The following is a 17,677-nucleotide window of genomic DNA, read 5'->3' as shown; positions in this document are numbered from 1 at the left end:
AGGCAGGCTTCCCCAAGGAAGCCACACCTAATTTGATATTCAAAGGCTGAATGGGAGTAATACAGAAAGGAAGAGAACAGTTTGTTGCAGAAGAAACAGCTGGTGTAAAGATGTACTCATTATAGTATACTTCAATTTGCACTTTTATAAATCTAACCAGTTTACTAGCAAAAAGCCCCACTGAAGTTCTCAGTGAACTTTGACGATGAAAGGAAAATTTATTCTAAATTGACAAAATGTTATGTTTTTAAGTATTTCCTCCTAAAAGTCTGAACTGCCATAAGCATAAGGGATGGGGGTGTCAGTAACAAGTCCTATCCTTCTGCTGATTCCAATACATCCCAAGATGCTCAAATTACATCACTGACAAAATATACATTAAAATATATGGCTGGACAAATTCTGAAAAGCAAAGTGCAAAATAATGTGCTACCTTCCTTGAAAAGTGGAGTGGGAATAAAAATGTATTAACAAATTTATATTTACTTATAAATACATAAAAAAAACTGTGAAGATAAGTTAAACACAACAGAAGATAACTGAGGGAGGGGAGGAGAGTGAGAAGGAGACTTTCTTCTCCATATTTTTCTTATTGCATGTTAAAGTGTATTATCTGGTTAAAATTAAAAATATATCACTGTAGAACATAATTTTAAAAATATCTACCATTAATACTTAAAAGTTAAACATAAATTATTTTTTAAAAAGAACTATCCCTAAATCATTGTGTTTAATATGTATCATTTATATGAAAATTGATTTTGCACTTTATATAGTTACCCTCTTGGAATTCACTTATTCATTTTTGTGAAGTCCTTATTTATGTTTACTTCTCCTTTTCTCTGCTACCAATATATCATTAGCAGTGTTTTTATGTTGTACAGTAATATTACATATCTATATCTAGCAGAGGCTGATTACAAATTATTTACCTTTAGCTGTTTATTTTGTCAACAAAATTCAATGGAAGAGCAAATGTTTTATTTATTAAGAAAGCTAAAACAATAATATGCTTTTTTTCCTCCTTAAACAAAAAGCAAGCTAAGAATATTTTGCTGTGTTCCAAAAGTTGAAAAAGAAAAAAAAAATTAAAAATACTAACGTGCATTTTCTTCCTTGGCAGTTCACTATTATAATTCTCTGGAAATTATATATTTTTCAATAAAAAAATAATATATTGGGGGAAAGGATAGAATGACACTTTTCCAGTCTGCCAGGAAACAGAGCCCTTCTTCAATTGAAGACCTATCAAAATATGCAAGCAAATGTCATGGCAACAGAAGCTCTCACCATGGTAACATCATCTCTGCTACAGAGGAAAACCACTCTAATTCGTCATGTACTTCAAGACAAGACATTAAACTAATTCCAATTTTCATTTTACAATCTATCCATAACATTCAATATACCTGGCAGTAGTAAAGATTTAATAAAAACATTAATATTTCACAAGAAAGCAATCTTTAAAATCAAAGCTGACTCAATTTACATGCAAACTGATTAATGTGAGAAACATAAAATCAAACTGACCCACCATACATAAAATCAAGATAGTGATGAAAACACAAAAAACAAACAATTCTATCACTACTGCTTGAGAATAAATACTCTAGATTCAACATAGAAACAATTATATGGTTTACTAATCACAATATAGCTGGCAGCAAAACAAGAAAAAGTCTTTTATAATCAAAGAAAAGATTTTAAGTTTTTACTAGCATGTCTATTTTGCAATTGACTGCATATAATCCTGTTTTTATTTCATAGTGAGGGATTATTAATGGCACAAAAATTCTTATCTAGAAATGTGTCTCCAGATGACAAAAGTAAAATCAAATACAATTTTTAAACAGTTATTAATTAATCAGTTACTACTACAAATAAAAATTTACTATGCTACATAAATTATTAAAATTCTCTTGCAAAAGCTTTAAACAAATAAGCATTATCAACTTTGTAAATTAACTTGAAAGATCTAATATCTGTCAAGTAAAAGATCTACTACCTATAGCATATTAAAATGCCAAATGGCCACCTTAAAATATTCATTTTTAGGTGACAAACTGCAAAAGATTAGCAATTCAAAATGTCAGTGAAATCATAAAACTGAAAACCTTATATGTAAGAGTCTAATAGAACCTATTTGGTTTATGGTGTAGACTATAACCAGATGGAAAATTCAATTTGAAGATACTTCTGTTTAAAAATCATCACCTCAGCATGATCAAAGTTTGAGCCTTAACATTTAGAAAGAATAGAGGTTTATATTAAAATAGTCAATTTTTTCTTTGGAGAAAATACCCATTTTTCTCAAAATATTTAAATATTTTAGCAAATATATAACATACTTCAATTTATTTAAAACACTGTTGATGAATAAAGTAATGTAATTGTCACCTTTAAATAAAAATATCAGTTATTTTCACATCAGCAAAACACAGAGGGAAACAAAAAGGCAGCGTGTGATAAGAGAGTAAGCTGGCTTCAAATCTAGGTATGGTCTTTAACATAAAAGCAAGGGAAAAATTGCTAGAGATACAGGAAGAAGATCACTCTGAATGCAGTATGATGAAGACAGGAGGATGATAAAGTGGAGGCTGCAGGACCAGTTGGGATGCTGCTGCAGTGGTCTAGGCAAAAGGCAATGAATGACAAGTGGGACTGGAGTGTGGCGGTGGTAATGAAGAGAAAAGGGAATAATTTAAGAGAGATTTAGGAGCGAAAGCAAGACTTGGAGATGGATCAGATGGATAAAAGAGTGGAGGGTGTCAAGACGGCATCTAGACTTCTCACTCAAGTAACTGCATTTAAGCAACTGAGAGAGGAAACGTCAGGAAAAGATCATTGTGTAGTCTGTATGTTGGTTTGTTGTTTGGGGAATAGAGATGGAGTTCAGCTGTAAGGTACGTTGGATTTATGGTGTTTTTGAGAAACTGAAAAGGTGATACCAGGGTAGGCAATTAGATAAACAAATCTGGAGCTTTAACAGAAATAAAAACTGAGTCACAGGCTTATGAGAGATAATCGAGCCATGGGTGCGAATCAGACTTCCAGGGAGAGAGTGGAGCTTGAGAAAAAATGAAGGTCCAGCGTACAGAGCCTTTTAGAAACTCCGAACTCTGATAACTAGTAGAAGACGGAGACCTTGAGTGAGATGGAGAAGAAACTGCATGAGACTGAAAGGAATGAGGGGTGTGTGATGTTTCAGAAGCCACGTCAGAGTACTGTAAGGAAGGTACAGACTACCACTAGATAATCCAGCAAGAAAAATGCTGAAGATGAACTTGATTTGGTAAGGAAGAAAGATCACTGGCGACCTTTAAAAAAAGTAGCTGATTCAAATGGTATTTACAAAGATGAAGCCCTTTCTAAAACACAATCATCCAGAAGTACAATATATAAAAGAAATAAATCAGGGCTGTCATGATATAAACAGAAGGCATATAAACAGAACATGTAAACAGAATGCTTACGTAGTAACCTATACTTGTACATGGTCCCCCAAAGAAACCCAGAACTTTAGAACTTCATGTTTTGAAACCAGTGGGCTTAGAAGTGATAATCCTTTTAGAAGTACCTCTTCAGCTTCAATTTTCTATAATTCTATAAATACAATTTAACCTACTTATTTTAAAAATTGAGACTTTCCTGAGAATTAATGACTGCTGTGTTTCAGTGAATACCAGATACCGATACACTTCTTTATAAACACAAAGAAATATCCTAGTATTGAGTTGCTTGAGCTGCTTGAAATATTCTGGAAATTAATCCTTTGTCAGTTGTTTCATTTGCTATTACTTTCTCCCATCCTGAGGGCTGTCTTTTCCCTTGCTTATAGTTTCCTTTGCTGTGCAAAAGCTTTTAAGTTTAATTAGGTCCCACTTGTTTACTTTTGTTTTTATTTTCGTTACTCTAGGAGGTAGGTCATTGAGGATCTTGCTTTGATTTATGTCGAGTGTCCTGCCTATGTTTTCCTCTGACAGTTTTATGGTTTCTGATCTTACATTTAGGTCTTTAATCCATTTTGAGTTTATTTTCTTGTATGGTGTTAGCAAGTGCTCTAATTTCATTCTTTTACATGGAGCTGTCCAGTTTTCTCAGCACCATTTATTGAAGAGGCTATCTCTGCCCCATTGTATATTCTTGCCTCCTTTGTCAAAAATAAGGTACCCACAGGTGCATGGCTTTCTATCTTGTTCCACTGGTCTATATTTCTGCTTTTATGCCAATACCATACTGTCTTGATGACTGTAGCTTTGTAATGTAATCTGAAGCCACTGTTCATTGCAGCACTATTTACAATGGCTAGAACATGGAAGCAATGTAGATGTCCTTTGACAGATGAATGGATAAATAAGTTGTGGTACATATACACAATGGAATATTATTCAGCCATAAAAAGGAACACTTTTGAGTCAGTTCTGATGAGGTGGATGAACCTAGAACCTGTTATACAGAGTGAAGTAAGTCAGAAAGTGAAAGATAAGTATTGTATTCTAAGCACATATATGGAATCTAGAAAAGGGTACTGAAGAATTTATTTACAGGGTGACAACGGAGAAACAGACATAGAGAAAAGACTTATAGACATGGGGAGAAGGGAGGAGAGGGTGGGATGTATGCAAAGAGTAATATGGAAACTCACATCACCATATGTAAAATAGAGAGCCAACAGGAATTTGCTGTGTGGGTCAGGAAACTCAAATAGGGGCTCTGTATCAACCTAGAGGGGTGGGATGGGGAGGGAGACGGGAGAGGTTCAAAAGGGAGGGGATATATGTGTAACCATGGCTGATTCATGCTGAGGTTTGACAGAAAACAATACAATTCTGTAAAGCAACTATCCCTCACTAAAAAAATTAATTAAAAAAAAAGAAATATCCTAAGCTTTATTTTCCTCAATATACCATCAATTAGGTTTACTTGTCTTCTTTCTAATAAAAGTTATAAACTAAGTGCAATACTGGATGTGTTACAAGGTAATGTCTCTGAAAAACAGAACATTAAATCAAAACATGAATGAACTTTCTTCTAAGCTGGTGCTTGGGGTTTCACCCTCTACAGAATCATCACTTTAATATAGGTACCTCTGTCAGTCTTCTTGAATATTTTGCCAGGGTTTTTTTTTTTTAGCACTAGTAATACCTTCTATCTTTTATTCGACTGCGGTCCCCTCACTATAATTACTGTAATGAAGCAGAATTAACTCCTTGCTAAGTTGTAAGTGTGCGTGTGTGCTTAGTCACTCAGTCGTGTCCGACTCTTTACGACCCCATGGACTGTAGTCTGCCAGGCCCTTCTGTCCATGGGGATTCTCCAGGCAAGAATGCTGGAGTGGGTTGCCATGCCCTCCTCCAGAGAATGTTCCCAACGGAGGGATCAAACCCAGGTCTCCCGCATTGTAGGCAAATTCTTTACCATCTGAGCCACCAGGGAGACCCCAGTTTCAAGTAACTAGCACCAAACAAATGAAGGCCAGGAGTTTTTACACAAGTTTTCCACCCTTCATTTGCCTCTGGAGTATTTCTGTAGCATTAGAGAACAGACTGAACATTATTAATAAAAGTCAAGCTTTGTCCATCCCTGACCAGCACCTTCTCTCTGCTCAATGTAGCCTCCCTCAAATTGCTAAGTTGGTCATTCAAAATAGTCCCTTTCTTCATTTACTTGAATTGTTGGCTCAAGGAAGCCAACAGATGCAATACCACATTGTGAGAAGCTTGGAGGACTTTCTGATAAATGTGGTGGATTAAACACGTGCATTTATATCCACTTTGATTTGAAACCGCTAAAATGGGATTTACAGAAAGAGGTATCAGTAGAAAAGGAAAAATAGGAGAGCAGAAAGCAACCTTTTTGAAAACTAGAAAGTAGGTGAAATTAATAAAGAATGAATGTGAAGTGCCTGAGGGGAAGGACAGGAAGGCAGAGCAATTCCTGTCGGGTCCCCCAGAATGGGCTACATAACATATGGAATAGATATGTACTGAGAAGGCTGCGAGGGGGTGAAAAGGGAGATCTGGTACTGGCAACAGACTGGGTAAAAATCATGCATGGGTCTGAATCATGAGGTTATTAACAGAATGAGACATCCTAATTCCTGTTATAGTTAGATTTTACTTCTTTCAGTCCAAGGAGATGAGGCTTGGAAACTACTGGAACTCAAAGATCTAAACTCTATCTTCCTAAAACTTTCTACTATTTCTGTCCCCAGCCTCTAACTCTCCTCCATCTCCTCCTTTGACGACATAAGATTTTTCCCTCCACCTGCTTCACAAGCGGGATGAAGACAGAAGCCAATCACATACCACCAAATGTGCAGTTTTACTAAATAGTAAAGCATACACACTATAGTATTTAATACATAATGTTTGAAAATATTAGTCCCCTTCCCTTTACCCCAGGTACCTAGTTTGATGTCTTTCTACATAACTTCACAATTAGTTCACACCCTTATTTCTAAGGAGAGAGTGAAGGCAAAATGCAGCTTATGACAAGTAGGAGCACATAAAAGGCAACTCTTTCCTAGAAGAGCAGTGGTTCTCACACTTGAACACACACCAGAGTCACTTGGAGAGCATGCTAAAGCACAAATTGGTGGACTCCATTTCCCAGTGTTTCTCATCAGTAGGTCTGGGGTAAGTGACATGTATAACAACTTCCTGGGTGGTGTTAATGCCGCCTTGTCCACAGGTCACAGTTTTGAGAAGCACTACCCACAGAGCACAGGTTCTCAAGGGAAGGCAAGTCTGCCTCTCCGGGGAGGAGGCCGTGAGTGTGTGTCCTCAGAGACAGGAGGCCATGAGTGTGTGTGTCCTCAGGGGAAGGAGGCCGTGAGTGTGTGTGTCCTCAGAGACAGGAGGCCGTGACTGTGTGTGTCCTCAGGGAAAGGAGGCCGTGACTGTGTGTATCTTCAGGGGACAGGAGGCAGTAAATGTGTGTGTCTTCAGGGGACGGGAGGCAGTGAATGTGTGTGTCTTCAGGGGACGGGAGGCAGTGAGTGTGTGTGTCTTCAGGGGACGGGAGGCTGTGAGTGTGTGTATCTTCAGGGGACAGGAGGCCGTGAATGTGTGTATCTTCAGGGGAAGGAGGCCATGAGTGTGTGTATCTTCAGGGGAAAGGAGGCAGTGAATGTATGTATTTTCAGGGGACAGGAGGCAGTGAAGATATGTATTTTGGGGTGTCGCAACCTGGGGGGGTGAGAGGGAGAGGTAACACTGGCATCTGATATGTACAGACCAAAGACGCTACGAAACACCCTTCCACACACAGGACAGCCCCACACAGCAAAGAACTATGGGGCCAAAAATGTCAATAGTGTGGAGGATGAGAGATCTTACCACAGAGTAAAAGAGAATTTACTCCAAATATATGATCTGACCATTGCGCTGGTGAAAGGTTTTCAGCGAGTTTCAGTAATCTGACATGGAATAAACACGAAAAGAATTGTGTTTTTCTTCAAATATTGATAACTCTGAATTTTACTCATCCATGACAAAATGAAGTTTTAAAAATAATTAATACTTACAAGATATATTGGGCTACAGAAATAAATAACCATTTATTTACATAAGGTTATTGGTAGATTTCTAGTAAAGAAATGTAAGTTAACATTCATCTTGCAAGAGTAGTAAGAAAACTAATTATAATAAAAGACTAATAACTTCCTTAAAAAATAAAATGATCAGCTGTATTTATCTCCTAAGATAAGTCAAAAGCAAACAACTATTCATTTTGCTATAATATATATATATAATATAAGGGAAATACTTTATTTTATAATGAACCATTTGTTTTAAGGAAAAGCTGATTATAGCACTAATCAATCCTAAGTAGACATATCTAAAAAAACTGTATTTTATATATACATGCATGTTTGTACATGGATATACATAGATACATGTACATGTATACACATACACACACACACACACAGACAAATATACTTACTCCAGTGGGCTGGAAAATAAGTCCATCCATTTCATGGCTGACTTCTTTGGCAAAATTTCCTTCAAGTAGCTATAAAATAAACATATATATTTTTACAAATATAATAATCAACACAAAAAATCACTTTTAAAGTTTTTAGAGTTTTTCTAAGCTTTATAAGAACTTAATACATAAGCTTTAAAAACTGAATACAAAATGGGGGAGAAGGGTGATCCAGAGAGATCTAGGCTAATATACTGTAAGATTCTTTTTTTAATATATGAAGACTTCCATTCCATGGCAGGCTAGATATCTCAAACAATAGTCTTAACTGCAACAACCAAAATGATGGTAAAATATTCAAAACATATTTTTCCTTGTTCTAGTTTTATTAAGATATAATTGACATACAGCACTGTATAACTGTAAGGTGTACAGCATAATGACGTGACTTACATATATCATGAAATGATTACAATAAGCCTAGTGAACATCTATCATCTCGTGTAGATACAAAATAAAAATGTATTTTTTCCTTGTTATGAGAATTCAGGATTTATTCTTAACAACTTTCATATATAACATACAGCAATATTAACTATCTTAACTGTGTTGTACATTATATCCCTAGCTCTCATTTATCTTACTAAGGTGGGCAAAAAGCACCAACTTCCAGTTATAAAACATATTTTTTAATTCACCATGCTGAGCCAGCATAAATGTAGCAAGACAGGAGGCCAAAACCAAAATGACTGTAGAAACTCTGGGAAGTAATAAATAAAGGGAATAAAAATAAATGTATCCACAAAGGAAGAGAGCAGAAAATTTTGCTTGGGGATAGGTGGAGTAAGAATAAGATTCTCTGAGAATCTGTAACTACAAGTTAGATCACATATGGGGACTGTACTTTCAAAATGCATTATCTGTGTTTTCCACAAAACCTCAAGCAGAAAATTTAACCTTTCTTTCTGTCCTACATTTTTTGTCTTTATTGTATTTTTTTTTCAAGCAAAAAATTGCACTGCAAGGAATACACACCATGAAATACAAACAACAGTTTTTTCAATGCCATATCTACTGAAAGGCAGAGTTATAGGCCCAATGCTCTCTAATTAATTCTGAACAATTGTTTTAAATGCTTCTCTTCCACAGACTTATTATTCTGAAAAACTGAACATGTGCATCACTGATGGAGGACCTAAACACTGATTTCTGCACCTTAGGAAAGAGAAGAGAAGGTACTTTCATAGAGCCAGGTAAAAAGTCTGTTATCCAGAGTCTTGCCAAATGACATAACATTTAGGAGAGTTCTAGGATTGAAATATATTCCACCAAAATTTTGGATCTGCTGTGTGTTATCCAACCAAAATCCTTCATCACAATCACATCCTCTTAAACCGCTACACTGAAAGGGAGACTTGCACTCCAAAAGTGACGAGCAAGATTCCCAGTGTGTCTCACACGCCACGAGATCTGTGGTTCTCTCCCCAAACTGTGACTTCATCTTCCCTGCCATTTCAGTCCTTGAAATTGGCAATTTCTCTAGACTGGAAGCAGTTCAGCAAAGAAAAGTAAGAGCTATCCTACTTTCTAACTGCTTTAAGACCAATTTGAGTTTGAATAACTTACATTTCCTTAAAACTGTAAAGTTCTTTAGTCGAGTTCATGGGAACAGAAACCAGAGAGGCTGAGGGGGAAGGGAAAACAAGGCGGTAGTGTTTGATGGGTACAGAGTTTCAGTATGGAAAGATGACAAAGATCTGGAAATGCATGATAACGACGGTTACCCGACAGTGTGAATGTCCTTAATGTCACTGACATGTATGCTTAGACATGGCTAAACAGTCAGCTTTATGCTATGTATATTTTACCACAATTTTTTTCAACAGTAATGCTCTTGGTGTTTTCCTTCTTGTGCGTTTTGTTCTTTCCTCTAACTGTAACATTAGGACAGTGGGGAGCCTGCAGTGGGACTCTTAGAGCCATACGACCTGGAGTTTGGCAGAACAGGTAAAAATCTCAGGACAGATGTGAAACTGATCTCTAATTCATTCATAGGTTTAAACGACCTAGCCATGTCAGGAGGAAATTTGCCTAAGTAAAAATTCAATATGGATTAAAAGTACTGACTTTTTATAATGAACTAACTAATGGGTAGAGGTTCAAATAAGAAAAAGATGTATAATAATGATACGTCTTGTACTTCATCACACAAGAAAAGGCAACCTATTAAATTCATAGCACAAATACTGCTGAGGAATGAAGCAATGAAAACAAAATGCCACAATCATCTTTTTAAAAAGTATTTTTTAAAGGTTAAACAATTTGTTCTTTTACTACAGGTACATCATTTATGACCCATAAACATAGCTTTTCCATTCTTAGAGCATATTTCTCCAATTCATATACTGGATTATCCGTGTAGATAAAGTATATGTTGACAAGACTCTAGATAACATGATGCTACCTCCTGCAGAAATGGAAGTAACTTCCTTTTTAATTTTACTCTAACTTTTTAAGAATCAGAGAATTTAAGGGACTATGAAACTTCTTAGATCAAAAGAAGAAATATTCCTTGTTTTCACCCATTTTACTCCCTGTTGATTACTCTAGACAATATTTCTTTCTTTACTTAATAATGTACAGTGTCACTTACTATATATTAAAAGACCTTTATAGTTATAAAGGTCTTTATACTATAAAGTATAAACACTTTATACTTTATATAAAGTTTATATACTTTAGTTTATACACTTTATAAACACTTTATAGTATATAGTATATATATACTGTAGTATATATAGTATGTGTGTATATATATATATATATAGTATATATAGTATAAAGTGTTTTTGTGCTTGGTTCTTAATATATAAAGATATCATTCAAAACACACAACCCCTCATGAGGCGCATAATTTTGAATTTTGTATTATTATTCATTTCACCAGAAAATGCAACTGAGGCCATCAGAAATTAAGCGACTAGCTTCAACTCGCTGGAAAAGACCCTGATGCTGGGAAAGACTGGGGCAAGAGGAAAAGGGGACCACAGAGGATGAGCTGGTCGGATGCCGTCATCGACTCGATGGTCACGAGGCAGACGCTGGGAGACAGTGAAGGACAGGGAGCCTGGTGTGCTGCAGTTCACGGGGCCGCAGAGAGTCGGACACGACTCAGCAACCAAACAGCCACAGCGGCAGCAGCTTCACCTCAGACAACAGCTAACAAAGTAAATTCATTCAGAACACCGTTTTAGACTTTAATTAAACATAAGGAAATAACCAAAGAAAGTCTCTGACTCTCTAAAACAAACGCCCTAAAGACTTCTGAAACTGCCCACATACATGCTCCAATCACCATTTAAAACTTACAGACTTTAAGTGTACCGTAGTATGTGCTACATGAATAAGATACATACAAAGGAAGATAAAATTCTTGAGGTGGAGGGAATTATTTTTTAGGGATAAAAATTTTAATATATGTAACAAACCTATATAATTCATTTATTATTCATATTAGAAATCAGACATGTAAAATAATGTTAAATTTAAAATACTGCTTTTTTGGGTCATAAATTGTGAAAGAAAATTTATCCAAACTCATTACGAGCATCTTCTATACATCAGTGTCACTACCATTCGAGCCAATACTGAATGTATCAGTATACCCCATTGCCCTCACTGCTGTCTCAGTTACAGCACACTTCAGTTTACACGGGAGACGGCACTGCAGGTGTCATCTCAAGCTACAGGTGCTACCTAGTAACACGTTAGAAAAGCCCCCTCCCCAGCGGTTCCTCAGGTTTGCATTCATTTTCCTGAAAGTGTTCCGCATCTTTAAGGTTATCTTTAAAAAGCTGGTTTATGGAAAAGTTCCACTTTTACTTACAATGTAAAAGTTGTCTAACCTGACAATAAATTCTTAAAAAGCAGACAATCTGTAAAATCACAGCTTTTGTTAAGGCCATTAGCAGACTGAGGTGTTCAGGAAACCAAGTAAACTGAATTCCAAGCCCTCCAAAGAAAGATGAAATACATCTTTCACTTTTGGAAGAGCATAAGAGGAAAAATGGGAAGTCATAAAAGCAAGTATAAAGAAAACCTGAAAATCTGATCAATTTTTAAAAACCAAGTGTGAGTTAGTGTAACAGTTTAGAATCCCTGAAAACCCCGAACACAAGAGGAATCCAAACCTACTCACTAGGTCTATACCTCAGGTTTCTATTAGGATTCACAGGAACGACTGGGAGCAGGGCAAGAAAGAGGACAAAGCATCTTGGCTGCAAACAGACATAAAATCCTTCCCAGACCCCACCTGATACGCAATAAAGGCCGTCTGAGGATAAAGCTGTCTGCAGCTACACAAGGGTCCAGAAAAGCCTTGGTCCAAGGATATTACACTGATAAAAAGCAGGAAAACTTACTCCTGCCAAAACATCCCATCTGTGCAAAGCAAAACGGCTGCCAAGAGGGAGAGGTCAGCCCACTGATGGGAGACTCAGGTGCCCGGGGTCTGCTTAATACCAAGGCTTGAGGTTAAGAAAACACTACAGTCCCCACAAGTCAGGCGCTGAGGGACAAGCAACAGCAGATGACATATAGGGAGAGCGCAAGGGCACAAAGACAGACACTGCATGGCACAGGCAAGCAGAGTCCGCTGAAAGCTGCACGTGAGGCGGGAGCACTGGAGCAAACCCGTCTTACACCCGAGGCCTTTCAAGTAACAAGCCATCTGTCTAAGGAACCTGAAGCCTTTGGAGCACTGAAGACAACTATATAGCAATACAAAGAGAAAGTGAAAGTCACTCAGTCATATCCAACTCTTTGCGACCCCAAGGACTGTAGCCTGCCAGGCTCCTCCTTCCATGGAATTCTCTAGGCAAGAATACTGGAGTGGGTAGTTGTTGCCTTCTCCAGGTGATCTTCCCAACCCAGGGATCAAACCTAGGTCTCCTACATTGCAGACGGATTCTTTACCATCTGACAATACAAACCGATCACAAACACAGAACAGATTAGCACCCACTAACCCCACCTCCCACAAATGAAGCTTACTAAACTTAAAGGAGGAGAGGTATGCACATTACTAAGCACAAAGACATTTACCTCAGTACCTATTGTTCATATAGAAAAAAATGCCCAGCGTCTAATAAAAAACTATCATAAACACAGACAAAGGAAGAAAAAATGACCTGCCTCCAACAGATAAGGTAATGAACAGAAGAAAACACAGGGACGGCCCCTATTGTGGAATTATCAAGCAAAGATTTTAAAATAACCTTCACATTTTAAAGGAAAACAGGAAAACATGAATGAGCAAATTGGAATTTCAGCAAAGAGTTAAAAAAAAAAGAAACGGAAATCCAAGACATACAAACATAATATCAAAGAAAAAGAATATTAATCAATGGGAATGACAATCTATGAGATTATCAACAGACTGGATATAACAAAGAAAAGAATCACTGAACTCAAAGAGTATAGCACTTTTCCCAACTGAAACACAAAACAACAAAAGGGGAGATATAGGGGTGGCAGGGAAGGGAGGAGGACAGAACTAGGAATCAAACAGCAAGGGTGAAGAGGTCTTTAAAATACTCACAGACTACACTTAGAGAGAAAAATCAGTAAGAATATAGAAGACTATTACAACAATGAAACCTGACCTATTTAACATTTTATAGAAAACTGTACCCAACAACAGGAGAAAATATATCTATATTTATTTTTTTAAGTGCATACAACACTTCCATATAGGTCAAATCCACACAAAGTATGCTCTCTGACCACAATGAATTAAATTAATTAAAAGAGAAAACTACCCGGAAAATCCCCCAATGTTCAGAAACTCCATAACCAACTTCCAAATAACTCAAGAATAAAAAGAAGTCAAAAGGAATTCTTTAAGTATTTCAAACAATGAAAATGAAAATACAGTAGATGGATATTTGACAGATACAGTTGAACAGTGTCATTGGAAAATTTATTGCACTAAATGACTAATTAGAAAAAAAGAAAAGTGACAAATTAATGATACCAACTTCCACCATAAGAAACTGAGGGCAACTCTAGAGAATTCAGGAACCACAGACAGCAGAAGGAGCCACTTGGGGGTTGAGGCTGTACACCCAATGAAGAGGACCACACCCAAGAAGACCAAGACCCAGACATAGCAGAAGAAGGCACGTCAATGGCTCACAGATGGTGGAGTTGCTGAAATGGCTTAAAGAGGCATCTCATCCATTTTTAAAGATGGCAGCTGTGGTTAGAAAGCAGTAAATCTGAATCTAAAATATTACAGGAGTAATAGCCAAGGATAAGTTGCCAAAGTTGAAAGTGACTACATCAGAAGAAAGTGTCACTGAGCTGAAAATTTCATAGAAATGGAGAAGCCAGGGTTATAAGTAGAGCAAACTAAACACAGAAAAGGTGAGTAGTTGACAAGTAAAATGACCAGTCTTTGAGGAGAGAGTCTAAGTTAGGCACGGCTTCTAGGGAAAAAGGAATAGTTATCAAGAAGTCAAAAAGAGGTTGAATACACCCAATTAAAATAGAATGGCTTGAAAGGCTAAGTTTTATTTTAATGACTTAAACATCAGATAAGTTTAACACTCACTTTGCTCTCCATCTGCCTCTGATATTATACTCCAAGATAAAATGTCCTATACCTGTAAGTTAGCTTGTCTTCTTTCGTCTTCTTTTAAGTAAAACTCATGAATTGCACTTATTTGTTATGTAAGAAGAGTTAAGTTTTTCTTAGAAAATCTTATTAGATGATAACATCTCAATAAAAATAAAATTTCATCCATTCTTCCATTAGGAAGGTATTTCCTGACTGCCTACCAATGCTAGCAACCAGTTAGTATTCAAGATACTACGAATCCAATGATAATATAAACCTAGGCTGATATGCCTAAACAAAACCTTAAATTTAATTTAACAGCAAAACTACAAATGCAATGATGTAATCAGCCATTTCTCCCTGTCAGTTTTTATTCAGAAACACAGTTCTATTTAAATTACCTAAGATTTGGGTTTTTAAATCACTTAATAAAAAAACAATTTTAAGATATTTTACTTTAAAAATATTTAACTACAAAACCTTGGAGAAGCTTTGAGGTGGAGTATGTGGTAAATTATCTTAAAGAGCCTAGGACTTCTTTGGCCATATCACCCTCAACATGCCCAATCTCATCTAAAGATCCTAGGATACACTTTCAGAACTGCAATTTTCCTGATTATTTTCCACTAGATAAAATTAGAAGATAATTAGATAAAAGGTAAAATAGTAGATAAAACAGCAATGCTATGGACTGCAGCCTGCCAGGCTCCTCTGTCCATGGGATTCTTCAGGAAAGAATACTGGCGTGGGCAGCCATTCCCTTCTCCAGCAGATCTTCCCGACCCAGGGATCAAACTCAGGTCTCCTGCACTGCTGGCAGATTCTTTACCATCTGCCACCAGGGAAGCCCCAAAATAACGTATCAAACAGTTGTTAATAAAGCATGACAGTATTTCACAAATGCTTACAAGACTTCAATGTGCTTACCCATGACTATTGTATCTCACTGCCTGAACACACCGCAGAAGGCATGTAACCTTCCATTAACAAAGACTGGGACAACTGACAAAGACTATACGTCTATGAATCACAAAGTAATTGGAAACCAAATCATTATAAATGCATAAGCAGAGAAAGATAATACAAAAGGGCTTGAAATTTAAAACGTGAGAAACAAAAGAGAAACTGTAAACTTACAAAGCACAGAAAAGAACCTTTGGAAATAAGGAAAATGATAGCTTAAGGTAACGATAAAGAAGGAAATGAATCTACAGTAAAATTGGGAATGCAAACTGGCAACATCAATTCATCATAGTATAAAAAAAAAATTCTTTTCTTAAACAAAAGATTAAACTATCTCTACCTTTCTGGTCTGGACTATTCTACTCACAACACATATTTTCTGGGTAGATATCTCCACATAGCCTCAACTGAGAATACTCAATACAGTAGCTTCTATCTGCTGACTTTTTTTAATGTGCTTTCATAATTCTCCTAAAGTTCAAGTTTTAGTTTTACCAATCCCCCAAAAATGGAAACTTCCACTCACCTGGATATTACTATTTATTCTTTTTCATCCTCAAAGTATAAACTCCTAATTTAGGTAAAGATTATTCAATGCTTCTGTACCTTAAAAACTCCTCTAATAGCAAAAATCACTCTATAAAACACCTTTCTTGCTCACCAAAAAGCCAATATTGGGCTTCCCTGGTGGCTCAGTGGTGAAGAATCTGCTTGCCAATGCAAGAGATACGGGTTCGATCTCTGATCCAGGAAGATCCCACATGCCACGGAACAAGTCAGCCCGTGCACAGCTACTGAGCCTGTGCTCTAGAGCCTGGGGGCCCCAACCACTGAGCCCACATGTCAGAGCTGCTGAAACCCTTGCACCCTAGAGCCTGTGTTCCGCAACAAGGGAAGCCACAACAATGAGAAGCCCATGCACCACAACTGGAGAAGAGCCTCCACCCACCACAACTAGAAAAAAGTCCTTGCAGCAGCAAAGACCAGGCACAGCCAAGTATAAATTAAATTATTAAAAAAATTTAAGCCAAATTCATGCTCTTTTTTTAAAAAACAACGACTTGATTTCTGTGTTTTTTTTTAACCAACGACACCTATACAACAATATCATTAAAGTTAGCTAATCAAAATATAAATATCAATAACTTCTGGAACATGATCATTGGCCCTTTCACTAACTCATATTATTGAAATTAAAATTAAGCATAATAGTTCAAAAAACTTCTAGTGAATCCCACCTGAAAAGTTAGACAATCTAAAATCAAAATTTCTCTAGAAAATAGTTTATTTTTTTCATGGTCATTCATCTTATTTCTACCAAAATTCCCTCATAATTTCACAAAGTAGAAGCCAACTCACCCTCATGAGACAAAGTTCTTTTTGCCAGATTTCCAGTTTCTCTTTTTAATCTCAGAATGAGGCATCAACATACATTCATTCAGTGCCAATAATTGACAGTCACTCTATCAAGTGCTTGAAATTTTAAAAGATATCAATCAGTTTTCTCCTGGAAGGGCTGTGTCAGATCCAGTGTGGAGGTCCCAAGCTCAAATGCCTACAGGTACCAGGCCGTGAACCTGCGCTGGACGGGGCATAAGACAGCCCAGACCAGTGAACACTATGACCAACCGGAGCACACATCTTCATCCAGAAGGACAGTACTGCACTCGCCTCGGCAGCACATATACTAAAAGACAGAGTTTTTAAGGTTTAAATGAGCTTAGTCTTTCTGGGAAAGATTCTGCCTGATGCTGGGAAAGATTGAGGGCAGGAGGAGAAGGGGACGGCAGAGGATGAGATGGTTGGATGGCATCACCGACTTCATGGACATGGGCTTGGGTGGACTCCAGGAGTTGGTGATGGACAGGGAGGCCTGGCGTGCTGTGGTTCACGGGGTCGCAGAGAGTTGGACACAACTGAGTGACTGAACTGGACTGAAGGGAATCCTTCTGGGGCCTACCAGTCTATGACTTCTGGTTGCTACAGACCTAAATACACATAAAACACTCATTTTACAGTCAGTGCTCTTAATAGAGGTGCTTAAAGCCTTCTGCGAGAACAGAAAAGTAACTGCCATTTCATCTATCATCCACAGTTCTATACAAATGTTTACTGAGTACTAATTATCCATGGGGGCGGGGGTGAAGATGGGAAGAACAGAAG

At 37.1% G+C, this 17,677-nt stretch overlaps 1 protein-coding gene across 2 annotated transcripts in view; it reads right to left on the bottom strand.

The window, feature by feature from the left end:
• RNGTT (RNA guanylyltransferase and 5'-phosphatase) overlaps window positions 1–17,677 on the bottom strand; it is a 222,840-nt gene that overhangs the window by 104,291 nt on the left and 100,872 nt on the right. For both annotated transcript variants that reach the window (XM_043889802.1, XM_043889804.1), the window contains one exon: window positions 7,951–8,019. In XM_043889802.1, coding sequence (XP_043745737.1) covers window positions 7,951–8,019 — 69 coding nt within the window. The remainder of the gene's footprint in view (window positions 1–7,950; window positions 8,020–17,677) is intronic.

Source organism: Cervus elaphus, chromosome 28 (genome assembly GCF_910594005.1).
Source record: "Cervus elaphus chromosome 28, mCerEla1.1, whole genome shotgun sequence".
Lineage (NCBI taxonomy): Eukaryota > Metazoa > Chordata > Mammalia > Artiodactyla > Cervidae > Cervus > Cervus elaphus.
The sequence above is the reverse complement of the archived record's forward strand: the minus strand, read 5'-3'. Positions and strand labels throughout refer to the sequence as shown.